The sequence below is a fragment of the Glossina fuscipes genome, unplaced genomic scaffold, assembly GCF_014805625.2.
Source record: "Glossina fuscipes isolate IAEA_lab_2018 unplaced genomic scaffold, Yale_Gfus_2 3, whole genome shotgun sequence".
NCBI classification, from domain to species: Eukaryota; Metazoa; Arthropoda; class Insecta; order Diptera; family Glossinidae; genus Glossina; species Glossina fuscipes.
The window spans coordinates 9,045,935-9,061,638 of record NW_023998417.1 but is presented as its reverse complement, the minus strand read 5'-3'; the positions used below and the strand labels follow the sequence as shown (position 1 = coordinate 9,061,638).

The 15,704-nt window shown below is 32.2% G+C and overlaps 1 protein-coding gene across 33 annotated transcripts in view; it reads right to left on the bottom strand.

Moving 5' to 3' along the window:
• The window catches only part of LOC119635181 (calcium-activated potassium channel slowpoke), an 85,845-nt gene that overhangs the window by 60,742 nt on the left and 9,399 nt on the right, over positions 1 to 15,704 (bottom strand). For 23 of the 33 annotated variants that reach the window (XM_038029828.1, XM_038029837.1, XM_038029836.1 and 20 more), the window contains 6 exons: positions 12,681 to 13,016; positions 10,773 to 10,931; positions 9,997 to 10,108; positions 9,224 to 9,375; positions 8,818 to 8,985; positions 4,515 to 4,606 (listed from right to left, as the gene is read on the bottom strand). In XM_038029828.1, coding sequence (XP_037885756.1) covers positions 4,515 to 4,606; positions 8,818 to 8,985; positions 9,224 to 9,375; positions 9,997 to 10,108; positions 10,773 to 10,931; positions 12,681 to 13,013 — 1,016 coding nt within the window. In that variant the 5' untranslated portion in view covers positions 13,014 to 13,016. Of the gene's footprint in view, positions 1 to 4,514; positions 4,607 to 8,817; positions 8,986 to 9,223; positions 9,376 to 9,996; positions 10,109 to 10,772; positions 10,932 to 12,680; positions 13,017 to 13,685; positions 13,709 to 15,704 lie in introns of those variants that run through there. The other 10 variants (XM_038029840.1, XM_038029839.1, XM_038029838.1 and 7 more) reach the window with 2 other exon arrangements.

Genomic DNA, 15,704 nt, shown 5'->3' with positions numbered 1-15,704 from the left:
ACTTGCTAAGTGACTGCATGTGTATGTGAAGTGTACATCAATTTTGCTTAATTTTAATTCATTGATTGACTTGATCCCTTAATAAATCTATTTATTGACTATGCTTTTAAATAAAAATCATAAGATAATGCAAAAAAAAGATGGAGCATCGAAACAGTGTCAGTTGACATTGTAAGATTTCGGTTAGGAAAAATGCTCTCGGTATGCAAACTTTAAATTTAATTGAACGAATCTAAAAATTTGTATTTATGAATGTAAATCGGATATAGGACGGCGTTATACTATTGCTTTCAATTCTTTCAATGCTCTACTTGAACGTCCAAGGAAGAGAAATAAAGCGAGCAAGACATTGATAAAATTATAATTATATTGGTCCATGACAAGGTCAGTTCTGTCAGCCTTTACCAAAGTTACAGGGCAAAATTCATAGCCGAAGAAAATTATATAGTTTTTATATTTTGCATCATACCATAACGTCTACAAACACCTATCGGACCATAACGTCTACAAACACCTTTGGGACGATTTATTTGAATAATGTAACTTTTGTTTTTCGTATCGGTTGTGTTTGCTAATTAGTTGAAAACGAAAGCGAAAGTTAACTTTCAGCTATGTGATCACAACCAGGAAGAGCAGGAACTATACAACTATTCTCGCTTTATTCACTAGGCATGCAACTAGCTAAGAGAGATGATTGTTCTGGTTTCGAACAAAATTCATGATAGAAGAGAAAATATTTTAACCGAAGAAAGTACTAGAACCAATTCGTTTCTTGGTCGTCAATATGGAGCGGCTACCAGCGCTATTACGTCTTCAAACTGAAGACGCTGGCTAGCACCTGTTCCAAGCTGGTGTGGTGAATCAGGTGTTCAAGCAATTAGATTGCAAACAACTTGAGACTATTTATTTTCTTCAGACATGGAGGCATATAAGAAATCTATTATGCTGCATATGTATATAAATGCAGTAAATGGCACCCTTTCAATTATTAAAAATCCTTAGTACATTTTTCAAAAATAATTCTGAGATGATATCAGATTATTATTATTGCAGATAAATTACGCCTCATAAAGCCTATTGAAGTTAGACGCAACAATATTACACATAAAAAAAGGGTTCATCGCTTAATCAGCATAATTACATATATTGCCCTCCACTAGCTTAAGATATCGAATGGCTATTGTATATAATTTTTGGGATTTTTCGATTATGTTATATGTTTTCGCTTTCATAACGTCTTGTATATAATATAATATAATATATGATAACAATTTGAAAATTTCATATAAATGTGCAGTGATGAAATCTTGTACACCATGGAGTTTGTCGCGCTTGTTCAATGCTTCATCTACAATAGCTTAAATTAAATATCTGCTTAGTATCTATTTATGAAGATGGCATGAGAAGCAAAGCGCAATAACATATCAGCTTGTCGAAATTATATTGAGCCTAACCGTAGACAAAACTTTAGTTAGATTCAAATGCCTATGAGCATCTAAATGACTATGAATTGAATAAGTGAAATGAATTGATACTCTAAAATCATACACGTACATTTATACATATTTAATATGTTTAGGTCCGAAGATCGATTTGGGTCAAACATTAAGGCATAACAGCTAACAATAGGGAATTTTTTCGGTTTATAAAGGGTTGTTCGGAAAATTTTTACCGTTTTTTGACAGCCAACTCAACACTGAAATCGCCATTATATATATTGACAGATGACCACTGGCCGCCAAGTAAGAATTGTTTGTGACAAAGCTTGTTTGATTCTGTGGAATTGATTTTGTTCCGTTCGTTATCAAATTTGGAAAACCAAAAGCAGTATTTTCTGCAAAATTCGACAAAAGTTCTATTCATTGCATGTGTATGGAGTGATGCCTTGACAGAACGCTAATGCCAGAATTGGTTTATGACATTTAGTTGCGTTGCAAATGCATGACGCCAGCTCGATCTGATGACAATAGAATGAAAGCATTAGTTGATTCAATATGCAGAACAAGAATTGATGAGGTCAAAAAAAGAAAAAAAAAACACAAAATAATTTTTCGAACAACCCAATATTTTGTGGAATAACAAATAATTCATTGAGTTATGTATCCATCTATGTATCGATTAACAAACAGCTAAGACTTACTTAGAGGAAGCAAATCAAATTTCGAAATGGGTTACAATTTCCGAGCGCGTAGCACGTAGCACGGCTTGTGTCCCCGTGTTCAAATTCTCAATTTTTGAAGAATTTCTGACAAAATATTTTGGAATTTTGTATCTACTGATGTCCCAGTAAAGGAGATGGATTACTTTCTCAACTCCTTTGCTCCGCTTGGAAGTGTTTATGTTCTGCGACTAATAATCTCCCTACAATGTGTTCGTAAGGTATATTGCAAGAAAATATCAGCTATAAATGGAACCGATAAATGAAGAGGAAACGATAAGAGCGCTAGTTAATTAATTAACTGGATCAGGCGGCTATTTATTTAAAGGCCATTAAAGACAAGCAAGGCAAGGAAAAATTTCAATAGTTTGTCATAAATTCGTAAAAATTCTGTACGTTTGTTAATCAAACAAATCGAAGACAAGATTTTTAATGAAATGCGCCGAGATACGGGAAATGGAAAACTACGACTTGATTGATTAGCTCAGCATCCGTAATATAATTCGCAATAACCTAAACCGAACTAGGTTGATTACTAGGTTATGACCATAACAGCAACTAGATCGGAGATATTACGTGAGAATTTTCTTAAAACTATCATAAGGAGTGAATTCTTGTGGCTGGAGAAAATTCTAGAAAGGCATTTAATATACACAATTGGCTTACATCGCCAATTAATTGCTGTGAAAACTTGATATTTTCAGTTTCTCCTAAACATTCAGGGACTTTAGATATAATGGGCGGATTTTTGTGAATGAATTTAGCCTATTTTCACAATTCAATTTTTGGAATTCTCTCAATATTCACAATCAAATAGCGTGGGAAAAAACGCCTAAAAGCTTACTTTAACTAGCATAATATACGCTTCACCCGATATTTTTCCATATAGCTTCCTATGTCAATGCCTGACTGCACAAGACAGCGCATTGAATGAGAGACAAATTTCCATAAGTAGTTTCCTTTCCCTTTTCTATGAGATAAATGATCAGCAAAGTTAAGCTAAGCTGTTTGGATGTGAGTTAAGTCACTTATATAATAATAGCTTAACGTAAATTGAAATTGTATGCGGACAGTATAAAATGAAGAAGAGCAGTAAAACTCATAATGGGATTTGGGGATTTGCGAAACGAAGTTAATCGATACTGTTAACCGACGTTTATTTAACGAAATGTCTATAACGGGAAAGTAACAGAATGCAAAGTACTAAGCAAAGAAGAGCAAAGTTCTAAAAAATAAGACAATTACGAAGACTTGCTTGAATGTGTTCTCAATATAAGGCCGGCCGATCTAATTCTTATTTTTCTTCTTTTGTTTTTTTTCTATTTACGAAATGATAATCATTGATAAATTTAAATTTAGTTTTTCTTTTTTCTGTTTTTTTTTTTTTTTTTTTTTTTTTTAAATACCGAAGTGAAAATTACTTAAATGTTACAAATATACATAACACACATATATCATACAATTAAAAAGCAGTTATTTAAAAAACAATAAAAAAAAACAAATGGTAGGAAAAAAAAAATGTATGAATGTATGAATGTATGAAAACTATTCATAAAATAAACTAAGTGAATGTCACATAATGTAAGTATATATATATATATATATATATATATATATTAATATATATTTATATATATATATATATTAATGTATGACGCTACCCCAAGCTATTTGCCTGAGTCTTAGTGGATTGATGATAACAGAAAATAAATAAATAAATAATAAATCAATTTATTAAATAAGCAAAATTATTGCAACGTTATTAAGCTTAACTTCAAGCTCGTGTGAATGATTTTAGAAACATTACATGAAAAGAATTATGAAAATATTGTCAACATTTACATTAACTGAATGCCAAGGGAACTCATTAAATTTCGGGCCGGAATTATCTGATTCGATGGCAAAGTGTGCCACAAATGATGTATGTTATTAGTCTTGGATTACATCCAAAATGATTGCCTTGGAATTTTTTCTTTTTTTTTTTTTTGCAAATTGCAAATCACAACAAAAAAGATAATTCAAGCCTCGTTATGATGAAAGGGAAAAAAAAAATGGTCTCAAAAATGAAATTAAAAATAATTTGAAAACAACATAAGATACTAAACCGAAAGAAAAAAAAAAAAATGAAGAACATCTATAGGGGATAATATAAGTATATATATATATATATATATGTTTGAATTACACATTTAACATATGTTTACATTTTGATGGTTATTGCATTATTACAAAATGCCAGTTTTAAGGGATGATAGTTATGTCAGAGTTGTGATGGAAGTCTGTTTTTCTTTATCTTTATTTATTTAATAATTTTTTTTGTTTTGTTTTTTTTTTTTTTTTTTTTAACATAATCTACCTCTTTCCGTGTTCTCTTTTAAGTTCGCCGCCATATTTATTGCCACTACCAACAAGTTCAATTATTTCCGGTATACTGCTGGCAAACATTGCCTAAAATTTTGGTTATATTGCATCAAATATTTTGTGTATAGCATATTATGTTTGTTTTTTTTTTTTGTTGCCTCTTATTAAAGGACAAAATATTCAATTTTCTTATTAATTCATGGTAACTTTTATCATATTCTCTTGTACATTTCTATATATATACATATATATATATATATATATATATATATATGTATGTATATGTATATGTACGAGTACGTCTATACATTTTTTTAATGAATTCATAAGATTTTATTCATTATGAAATTGATTTCGTATCCGATTTTCCCAATCTTACATATGAGTGAATTTTTCCTAAATTCGAAAAAGAAAGTAAAAGTCTCTTATAAAGCATAAAACAGCCCAATAATGGAAAGTAGTTTAGTCAATAGTCATATAGTAAAATGTAAGAAAAGTTCAATGTTACGAGTTCGATGTTAAAAAACATTTCGATCGTCTTTCCAAAGCAAAAAAGAAATCATGTCACCCTACATCATTAACGGTAACCGAAGAAGGCGTTTAAGTTCCCTTTATAAGGGAGACGGTACCACAATAAAAATTTGTAATTGACACGGATGCTTATATGCCTCCGTTTTTCCTTCCACGTCACTCCACGTTATTACAAGATCATTAATTTATTTCGTCTCCCCTCCGAAATGAAGCGCAGGCTTAACTCTTCTTAATATTCCCGTCCCTACTCCGTTGCTTGGCGAGTCCGTGAAATTGGTTTTAATTTCTTGTCACATTTCAACTTATCAAAGACTACTACTGCAATAACTATTGCAAACGTCCATCAAATTCCATAATCGATCACGATTACTGCAAGGAAAGTAATGATATTTGTTATGTTCGCGTTTGTCGCGTTAAAAAAAGAGAAAATCCTCTCATATGCAATATTGTATCCTCTGTATAAACCATGTCATAAATCTCTTATTATTATTGGATATCTTTGCGTCCATTTAACGCATAATTTGTCCAAGTTCTTTTCATATTCATCAAGGAGGTAATCTCACAATTATATAATGTATCTTAAGCTATAATGTTAGACTCACGAATTTATAAATTGTTTTATTTTGTTAGCTTTAAAAAATTAAAAATGTATGCAGCCGCCAGCATTGCATGCAAACTTAAATGAAAAGCTACGAAAATAATTTACGAAAAAAATCAAAATGTTGTACGCGAAAATCGATAAAACAAATGAGAAAACTATATATATATTCGTCTTGAACCGAATCTTGAATACCCACCACCTTCTTAAATGCTGGGGACCCCCTCCCCCTCCCCTCCCCCACCCTCCTATTAAGCTTTGTAATTAAATGAAAAAGGCATTCAAGTAATATTATGCACCGTACACTAGCACGCTACGCAATTAAAGGCTTATTACAATCCTTTAGATATTTTGCTTACTTCAAATGTATGCTACAAGCAAATAGGTTCAAAAAAATTAGAGAAGAAATGTTGTTGGTGGAATTGTTGACATGAATATTATTACAAATGAGAATGAATGGAACTAGAAGCAATTTTCTCTGAGCACTTTCTAAATAAGCACACAAGACGAGAGCCTATAGTTGGAAAAGAGAACGAAATAATTTCGATGAGATACTGATGCGAAGACTTTAAAATGTATATTCGCTAAGTTTCTACGGGTGGACTTATTCTATTTAATCCCTTCCCCCACGAGGATCACCTATAAATATATGAACTAAGTTCTCACTTTCTATAGTAAGTTGCAAGAGAATTTCTATCAGCAATAGACAAATGGAAAAGTGTACATATCCATGGAGAATCTAAAACCTATTAGATCGTAGTGCCGTGACAGAGTAAATTAAAAGGGTAATTTTAAAAGATCTTAGATTTTAGAAAAGATTCTCTATATGTGTGGGCACGGCAATGGTCACGAAAGGTTATAGAAAGATACGGATGGAGAGAGGTAGTGGTGTTTGTCAACGTTCGACTTATCGACTTCAGATACGATAGGAAAGACCATTGCACGTAGGACGTCCCGACGGGAGGCGACATGATTAAAGAGCGACGAGTTACAATATTGTGTAACGCGGTATGTAGATACCTTCACGACAAAAGGACTTAATTAGTGGATAAATCCCTTTTATCTCTGTAGCACATTCCCCTCGGACGTACCTATACACAAGCACAATATAGGCACACATCACGCCGATGCTCAAGGATATCGAGAGTTTTACACTCACTCGCATGAGTATCTGAGCCTGTTGCCGTGAGAGAGTTTGGAGAGCTTCGTCCCGATGTCCGTATTACACAGTAATTGGCCGGATATCGGCAGCAGTGAGGTATTCTTTGCACCTATTGCTTGGCTTGGCTGTATCTGTCAGGATTTTGAACAAATGCTCTGTCCAACAAACATTGTTTTATGTTCCCCATGCCCAAAATGCCGAGCCTTCTACACTGACACCAGCAGGAAGATGTTATTTGTCAATTTTGTTTTTTACCTTAAAAGACAGTTTTGACTTTTGGCGACCTCTAAGGCTTAGCCTCTTTGCCCGACCCCATGCAGATTTTATTAGGTCCCAATTTGAGAAATTAGGATCTTTTGCTTAACCAAAAAAAACTCTGCACCACAACATATCACAGTTTTACATCAGTAAAGTTAAGCTAAAAGAAGTACAAAGAAGCAAAAAAAAAAAAAGAAAAGTTCACCACCGAAAGTTGGCTGCAAAGACATTAAATTAATCACATGAGACCACAAAAGCAAAACGAAGCTTCATAATATGTGAAAAACGTCACTTCAGCGGCCATAAAATACTGTACACTTCATAAACAATGAACTCAGGCCTATGTTGTCCGCGATTGCACTGCGATTCGCGAAGAAACGACAGTGTAATTTTTCGAATGCGAACTGTTAAGGAAGCCTGATTGGCATCGGTGAAGTTACAGTGGTGTTTACAGAACAGACTATATCGGGCACAATTAAATTATTATCGCTTTAAATCTGAATCGATTACCCTGAAAATTGTGCGAATATGTTAAAACTGCTCTATTACCACATTCCTAGGAAATCTTCGAACAAAAATGGTGCCTATCTGGTTCATTCGTCTAGCTCGCGGTGGTGGGTAAGAAAAATATGTAAATTTAATCAATTTAGAGTATGCTGAGCGACAGAATTTGTTCACCGAAGTTTTGCAAAGAATGATAAGAACAAAAATATCGTAAATCAAACGTTTAAAGGAAAAAGTCGAAAAAAGAAAAAAGAAAACAATTGTCTAAAGACTGTCATAACTGCTTAGGTATTACAACGCATGCAAAATAAACTTAATGAAGAATAAACGTAAATGGATTGTTTCGCAGACTATTCGAGAACTATTAATTGGCGGAAACATATGTATATGTGATTATAGGCAATAGCCTTTCGGTAAACGAAATCAACTAATATTTACATAATGTATTTGCGAATTGTCTTTATCGCATTTAAGTTAACTCTATATATTAAATATGAACAAAATTTGCAAAAAATTGAAATTATTATCAAGAAAAACATGTCTCTACGATATATTAAAAAAAAAACAAAATGTGCTGACCTATCGGGGTAATTTATTTTTGTGTAAATACTTAATATTATATATGTTCGTTTGATATATATATATAAGAATTGAATTAAGATTAAAAATAAATACGCGATTTTAATTTTCATTATCATTTTAAAATTTTTTTTTTTTTTTTTTTTTTGTAAGTAAACCTTAAAAACTCGAAATCTACCTTTATGATATTCAAATTGAAGAAAGAAGAAATATAAATAGAAAGAAAATATATAAGAAAATTTATATCTACTTTTATGTAGCATATGTGCCCAAATAAATAGATAGATACTTGATCTTGATTAGATCTTGTAGATTAGTTCATTTACAATCAATTCATTATAGATCCATTCTATGTGAATTAAACCTGCGGTACACTAGAACTAGAATCGAAATAAAGAAAACGTCGATAAATTTTCTTATGATTGCCCGCAAAATTTGTTTAATTTTATTTATTTATTTATTTATTTTTTTTTTTTTTTTGTTTGCATTAAAGGAATTATATTGACCCCCTGAGAGATGATATCACGTCAAATAATTATTATATATAACGAATAATAAATTTATTTAGATTTGTATATTATATAAATTTGGTTTGTTGTTGTTTGTTGCTTTTAAAAATATTGTAATATCAATAATGTAATTAAATGAATACAATAATCCACTTACCAAGCCAACGAGTAAGAAAAACACTAGAAACGTTCTTCCTAAAACAGTCTCACAGTATACGTCGCCATATCCTACCGTTGACATGGTTACGATTAGAAAATAGACACAGGTCCAATAGGATAAACGATGAGCATTATTAAAATCCAGCGGATCGCCAGAGTTTTCCAGCTAAATTTTAAGTAAATGCAAGAATTTTTAAGAAAATTCTCTACTTTTACGTTTCACACTACTGGACTACTGGTCCCAAAAAGATCATTCAAAAGTCAAATTTAATAGAATTTTCGCCGATATGAACATTTCGTAGGTTTCTTAATTCAAATTTCAAATCTCTGGCCTTGTTTAGTAAATAAGTAAATAAGAAATGTTCAACCGTGAAAATTTTCACACAATTTTTAATATAACATACCAAGTGTATAATTCCAGCCGCCGTTAACCATACGGATATGAAAATTGATACTAATTGCGCCAAGCGTATTGAGCTCGATGTCTTCAAAACGTTTAAATATTGTAAAATATCTGGAACGGTCATAAGTCGTAGCGCTCGAAGAAATCGAAGACCTAGAGTTGATTTGCGTTTTTTTTTTTTTTTTTTTTTTTTTGGATAAAATTTTCTTAAAATATAATTTTTATAAAAAAAAATAAAAATGAAGTATTATAAAAAAAAAAAAAAAAAAAAAAATTTGTTTTTAAAATTAACAGCAAAATATTTTGATACCACCACCAAAGGCCAGGGCTGACGTATGTTATTATTATTGTTATATATTATTATATATCAAAGATCTTTTAAGGTATTATGCTTAAATCAAAACCAAATATTCAGAGACCATTGAATTATAGCCGTCTCATTACTTAAGTATTGCAAAAGAGGTTCATTCACGAAACAAATGCAGACCTTTCGAATCTTACACATAAGAATCCAAGATATATTCTACAGCAGAGATATTCATTAAAAATGTTACGAGAATATAACTTATATATATATATATAACTTATGTAAAAGTAAAGATCAAAATCTTTATTAAGAAAACAATAAATTATTTTTACTTATACCTTTAGGTGGATGGTAACTAATCAGCATTCGTCCTAAGACGAATCTATAGTTGTCTTGCATTTTTTTTTAATTTGGTTTTCATTGTTTTGTTTTTTGTTTTATTTTTTTATATATTTTTTTTTTCTTACCAATCCAAGTCCGATCTAAATATATTGATACAAAGGACGGGGGTATCGTAAAATAATCTACGAAACTGTACATTTCTAACATAAACCAAAGTTTATCGGAGGCCGCTATGAACTGTAAATGAAATTTGGAAAAATAAAACAAGTAACATATATTTTTGTTAACAATCACCAATTGATAAAATAAATGAAAAAAAAAAAAAAAAAAAACTAAAATACACCACAGCCGAGTAGGGCAGACTACAACTTTTAACTTTGACTTAAGATTTGAGGTAAAAGTACTGCTTTTCGTATTATCGGTTAATCGGATGTTGACCCGATAAGTTCGGGTAATTTTTTTTGATGGCGGTATCGTCCGTCATGAACCCTATAACAAGAAACCAAAAGAGAGGGGTATTCAGTATGACTCGGTGCTATATATAATTTGATCGATTTGATATGAAGTTAACTGTAAAATATTCATTCTTGAGGAAAATAATCACTCATTCAAAGTAATTGAAAAATAAGCTCAAGAAATTTAAAAAAATGAATTAACAAATAATTTAAAAAAGCAGCGGAGAAGTTCTTTAGTTCCTCTGTTTGCCGCACTTGAAAGTTAAGAGAAGTTAGCTTAGGAACTTATTGCTTCCTAAGGAAGGCTATACGGAAACAATGCTAATAATAGTAAATATCCTTTATGGAATATTGCGTATACGGAGCATATTTGCTGTAGTCTGCCAAAAGTTGAAAGCAAAGCAAAATTAAAATATAAAGTAAAGCAATACAAACAGAAGACTTACTCGTATAAAAAAGTAAACCATAAAAAATATATTGAACGCGAGATCGATTTGTTGAGTAATGTTATTACTCCATTTTTGACATCTTTCGACTTCTTCGCTAGACGCATCAACGAAATATATAACAAGTGATGCAATGCTGAGTATAAAAACCAATACGACCTGAAATTAAGAAGAAAAAGAAAAAAAAAAAAAAACAAGAATAAGAATGCTATAGTCAGGCAAGGCCGACCATTGGATACCCCATACCCCACTTCGTTTAATCATTAATATACGAAAAATTATACAATTTTCATGAAACCCTTCCTATTGAAGAATATTCAAATGTCGATGTGGTCTAAATTTATCAAACTTAATTTACTTGTCGAAGATTTCATTATCTTCAAGTTGTTTCGCTCATAAAAAGCCAAAAATAAGCCTTTGTCGCCATAGAAGGGTTTGCTTTCATGAGAACCCGCCATATATGGTGTGGTCTAAAGAATAGATGTGTGTGATGAAAATTACCTATGATTAACTAACTTAGTAAAGACAAATTTTCATAATAAAATATCACAAATTAGACCTTTTCGGCATATAAAGCCTTGTTCATTAGAACACTTTTACATGCTGGAATCTAAAAAATAGATCTACCTGATCCAAATTCGATAAGATTAATTGTGATATCAAATTATTGCTATGAACAAATCTTTATCAAGAAATATTGAAATTTCAACCTTTTCACCATATACAGATGGGGATGGTTATGTCGCAAAGGGTTCAAAAAATTGCACATTTCTTACACCGATTTCTGTCGCGAAATTCTAAAGACTACCATCTTTTTTCGTACAACGATTTATCAATTTGGGAAGTGGTCGAAAAAGTGATCCAATCAGAATCATTTTCAATAGCGGTTGTCCTTGGGTCAAAACACATCGCGTTACGTATCAAGTTTCATCAAAAAATTTCGAAAAGCGCAGTCTGGAATACATGACGATCAACACAATTACACATGGACAGAATTCAGATGGACAAACGGATAGACAGATAGCTTAGACCAATTCAGAAATTAGACTGAACCGATCGTTGTCATAAAAGATGTGACAAGTGTCCGCACAAACTCAATACCACAAGTGCAGTGGGGCTTTTCTAACGCTTTTTAGTAGTGCCTAAACGACTACCCACCCTGTGAAGGTATACCTAAACGGTCGTGCCACAGGATAGGGAAGAGGAGAGGCGGTTTTTATCGGATTAAAGTCTCGCACTGCCCTAATGGGCGCCTTTTGATGGTTCTCCACCTCACAAAAAAAAAAAGGTGTAGTGGGGTATAAAAAATCAAAAGCTCTTGATAATATATATGTAATTAGTAAAGATACATAAACTACATATCATTTAAAAATATGTTGAAATCTTTGTGCAATAGCAAGAACAAAACAAAAACTTAAACTCAATACGAAAGCAAACGAGTATTATCAACCCAAACTTCGATCGTATCGTACGATAGCTAGATATCGACAACGGTAAACCGAGCCATTAATAGAAAAATTCTTAAAATTTGGAAAAGTTCAGAGCTTTTTGAAAATGTTTTCCAAAATTGTCGCCAGAATCTCCATTTACCTCCACATTAGTTGCATTTTCTACAAAATTCAACGACGATTTGCTTATTACTTTGCAATATGTTTATTGCTTTGCATTTAGCATAAATTTGCATTGCAATTATTATTATGAAATAACATTGAACCGTGACCCATTTACATTTACTCTATGAAATTAATAGAAGACAATCAATTGCGGAAATTGCTGCTAATTCCTACTCTCTCTTCTCTAATTAAACGTAAGAGTAAATGAAATTTGAAATTTGTGGCACAAAAATATTTATGTACTGTTAGTCAGTCATCTTTCAATGACATCTTTTAATGACATTTATATTCTTACCAATATTCGACCTGTTGTTGTTTGGCCTGATATAAGTTCCCCAGCCCAATCTTTAGCTTCTGTCATAAAGGTACCTTCGAATTCCTGCTTGTTTCTCGCCTTTTGCTCTTTCTGTTTGGCATCGTTGGGCCCCAAATCGGGCTCTTTGCGACAGCATACAAATGCGAATGCTCGCCATAGTAACACAATGAACAATCCAACAAGAAATGTAATAATGCTGGACAGCAAGAAGCACCAATATTTTCGAACCTTAAGACATTCATCGGCATCAAACGGTGAATCTGTTGAATCTTCAACCACCGATTCGATAGTGCTTTGATCACAGCCCGACATCCCCTATAAGAGATAAATAATGAATTAATTAAAAGTAATTTTAATTTAAAAAATTTGCGCAAAAATTTTTAATTACATAATTTTATGTAAGAATTTCTAATTTTAAGAAATATGTACGTACACGCATGATGAACACTGCGCATACATGCATAGCGAACTTTCACTCGAGCGAACACAATCCCTATACGCTACAAAGGCTACAAAATAAAGCCAAATTTCTAAGCTCTTTATTTAATGTATGTTCGACAAGCATGTAACGAAGACATTGATCAAAAGCACACAGCGATAGGTAAGGACAGAAATAAATCAACAATCGATTAAGAAAATTCACTATAATCCATAATTTAATCATAATTGAATGTAAAAAAGCGAAGGCTATAGCGGTGTTAGTTGTGTGTCAGCACAAACAAAAAGTTGAACAAAGAATTCTGAGGAGAAGATGTTCGCGTTCCAGTATGATCCTGAAGTCAGCATTTAATGCTATTTCAAGGATAAAACTTTTTTTTATTAAATTGGATCATATTACGATCAAAGGCTCATATATAAAAGACGACTCCTTAAGAAATAAAGACTATCTCAGCTATTATCTTATCACTTACACGATCTAAGCCTTCATTTAAAATGACCTTAGAACGACACTTTACTATAATTCTTTTTCGTTCTTTTACTCACGCATTAAATTCAAAGATTTTATTCCGTTTCTGTTCACTTTGCATTAAAAGACTAAAAGAAAACTGTTCCATGAAATTAATAAAAATATGCTTTCAAGTCTTGACGATAACATGTTTCAATTAATAAGTGTGCGATCATAAATTCCTATTAAAATTTTTAATAAATTAAATATAAGCGAATGAAAAGACAATTAATTAAAAATACCAATAGATAATCTAAAAAGTATTGTGCCTAATAAATTAGATGACGTTATTACATATTAACAAACATTAAAAAGGAATAAATAAAATGCACATGTCCATGAATTTTTATCTCTTAAGATCAGACTAATATTATATTCGCGTAATAAGACCTAAGATTCGATCTTACGAAATGTGAACAAATTTTTTAATGAAAACATAACAAACATTACATAACACCATTTGTATCATTTGTTTCAAAACAAGTAAATTTTTTGACTTATCCGAATCCGCCTGAGTGGCCGAAGGTGACGACTCTCGACTAGCAACTCAATAATCATGGGTTCGACTCTCAAGTGCGGTAGAGTTTTTAATAAAAACCTATCGGCCTTAGATGCTAATGCTTCAGGAGCTTAGTCTTAAAATTTATTTCTCTGGCGAAATTAATAATAATGATAATAATGACTTATCCGAAAAATTAAAAAAAAAAAAAAAAGACAAGTACAAATACTATAGTGAGTCACTACTCATCATTGAATACCCTACTTCATCCTACAGTTATTCATGAAGCGATTTTTTAAAAGAAGGCTTTCTATGGGAAGTGCAAAAAAAAGTGTTTCAATCCGAGCCATTTTGAAGAGCGTTTGTTCTTGGACCGCCTCGTCTCAGAAATTACGGCCATTGAGCACAAGAAAATAATATGTACAGATGGATAGACAACAATCAGTGTAATAGAAGGTAGGGATCTAGCGCCAAATCCTTCTTGGTATTGCCTACATCCGCACAAACTTAATGCACCTTACCTTAATATACACCACAGGGAATAATAAAAACGAAAAAAAAAAAATATTATATTCTTCGATTGTAACCTATGTCCTAAAAAATTGTAAAAAAAAAAATTAAAAAACCAAATATTCATATTCTATAATACTAATTTGGGGAAAAAGAAATCCATTATTTTTATATGAACTTCAGGACTTTATTTAACATGCTTCGGATTGTCCGATTTGGGTCAAATATGCACCGTTTTGTTGTATGATTTGTTGCCACTTTAAAGGTAGCTTCAAAATGCCTCTCTCAAGTCTTGGTCTCTATTTGCAAAAAACTCTAGTAGTCGATTTTCACAATTCTCCCTAGAGGGGAAGAAAGAAATTTTAGAAATTTTGCAATGCAAGAAAAAGATGATAATCGCTTGGTGCCAAGTCCGGACTGTATGGCGGATGCATTAAAACTTCCCAACCAAGCTCCCGAAGTTTCTGGCGAGTCACAGTAGATGTGTGTGGCCTAGCGTTGTCCTGGTGGAACACGACACCTCTCCTGTTGGCCAATTCTGGCCGTTTCTGGTCAATCGCTATCTTCAAACGGTCCAGTTGTTGACAGTAGAGATCAGAATTTAGCGTTTGGCCGTATGGAAGCAACTCATAATAAATCATCCCCTTCCAGTCCCACCAAATGCATAGCAAAACCTTACCTGTTACCTTGGCTGTTACAGTATCGGAACCATAAACACCATTCACAATTTTAGCCGCCTGGCTTGCATTTTGGCCTTTGTCAAAGAAAAACTGTAAAATGTACCGAATTTTCTCTTTGTTCACTTCCATTTTTAACACGCTGTAACTCACAACTGAATGCACCAAACAAAAAACAGCAAAAGAATTTTTTTTACTGCGAAATGTCACCTTTCCAACGAGTATAAATCTGAAATTGTTTGATCGATAGTTTACGAGAAATCTATCAGTGCAGCCATCTACCGAAAAAATAATGGATTTCTTTTTCCCCAAACTAATATTTAGTGGGCGCGGCGATGTTTTGCTATTGTTTAGAATAAATGTAGAAATTT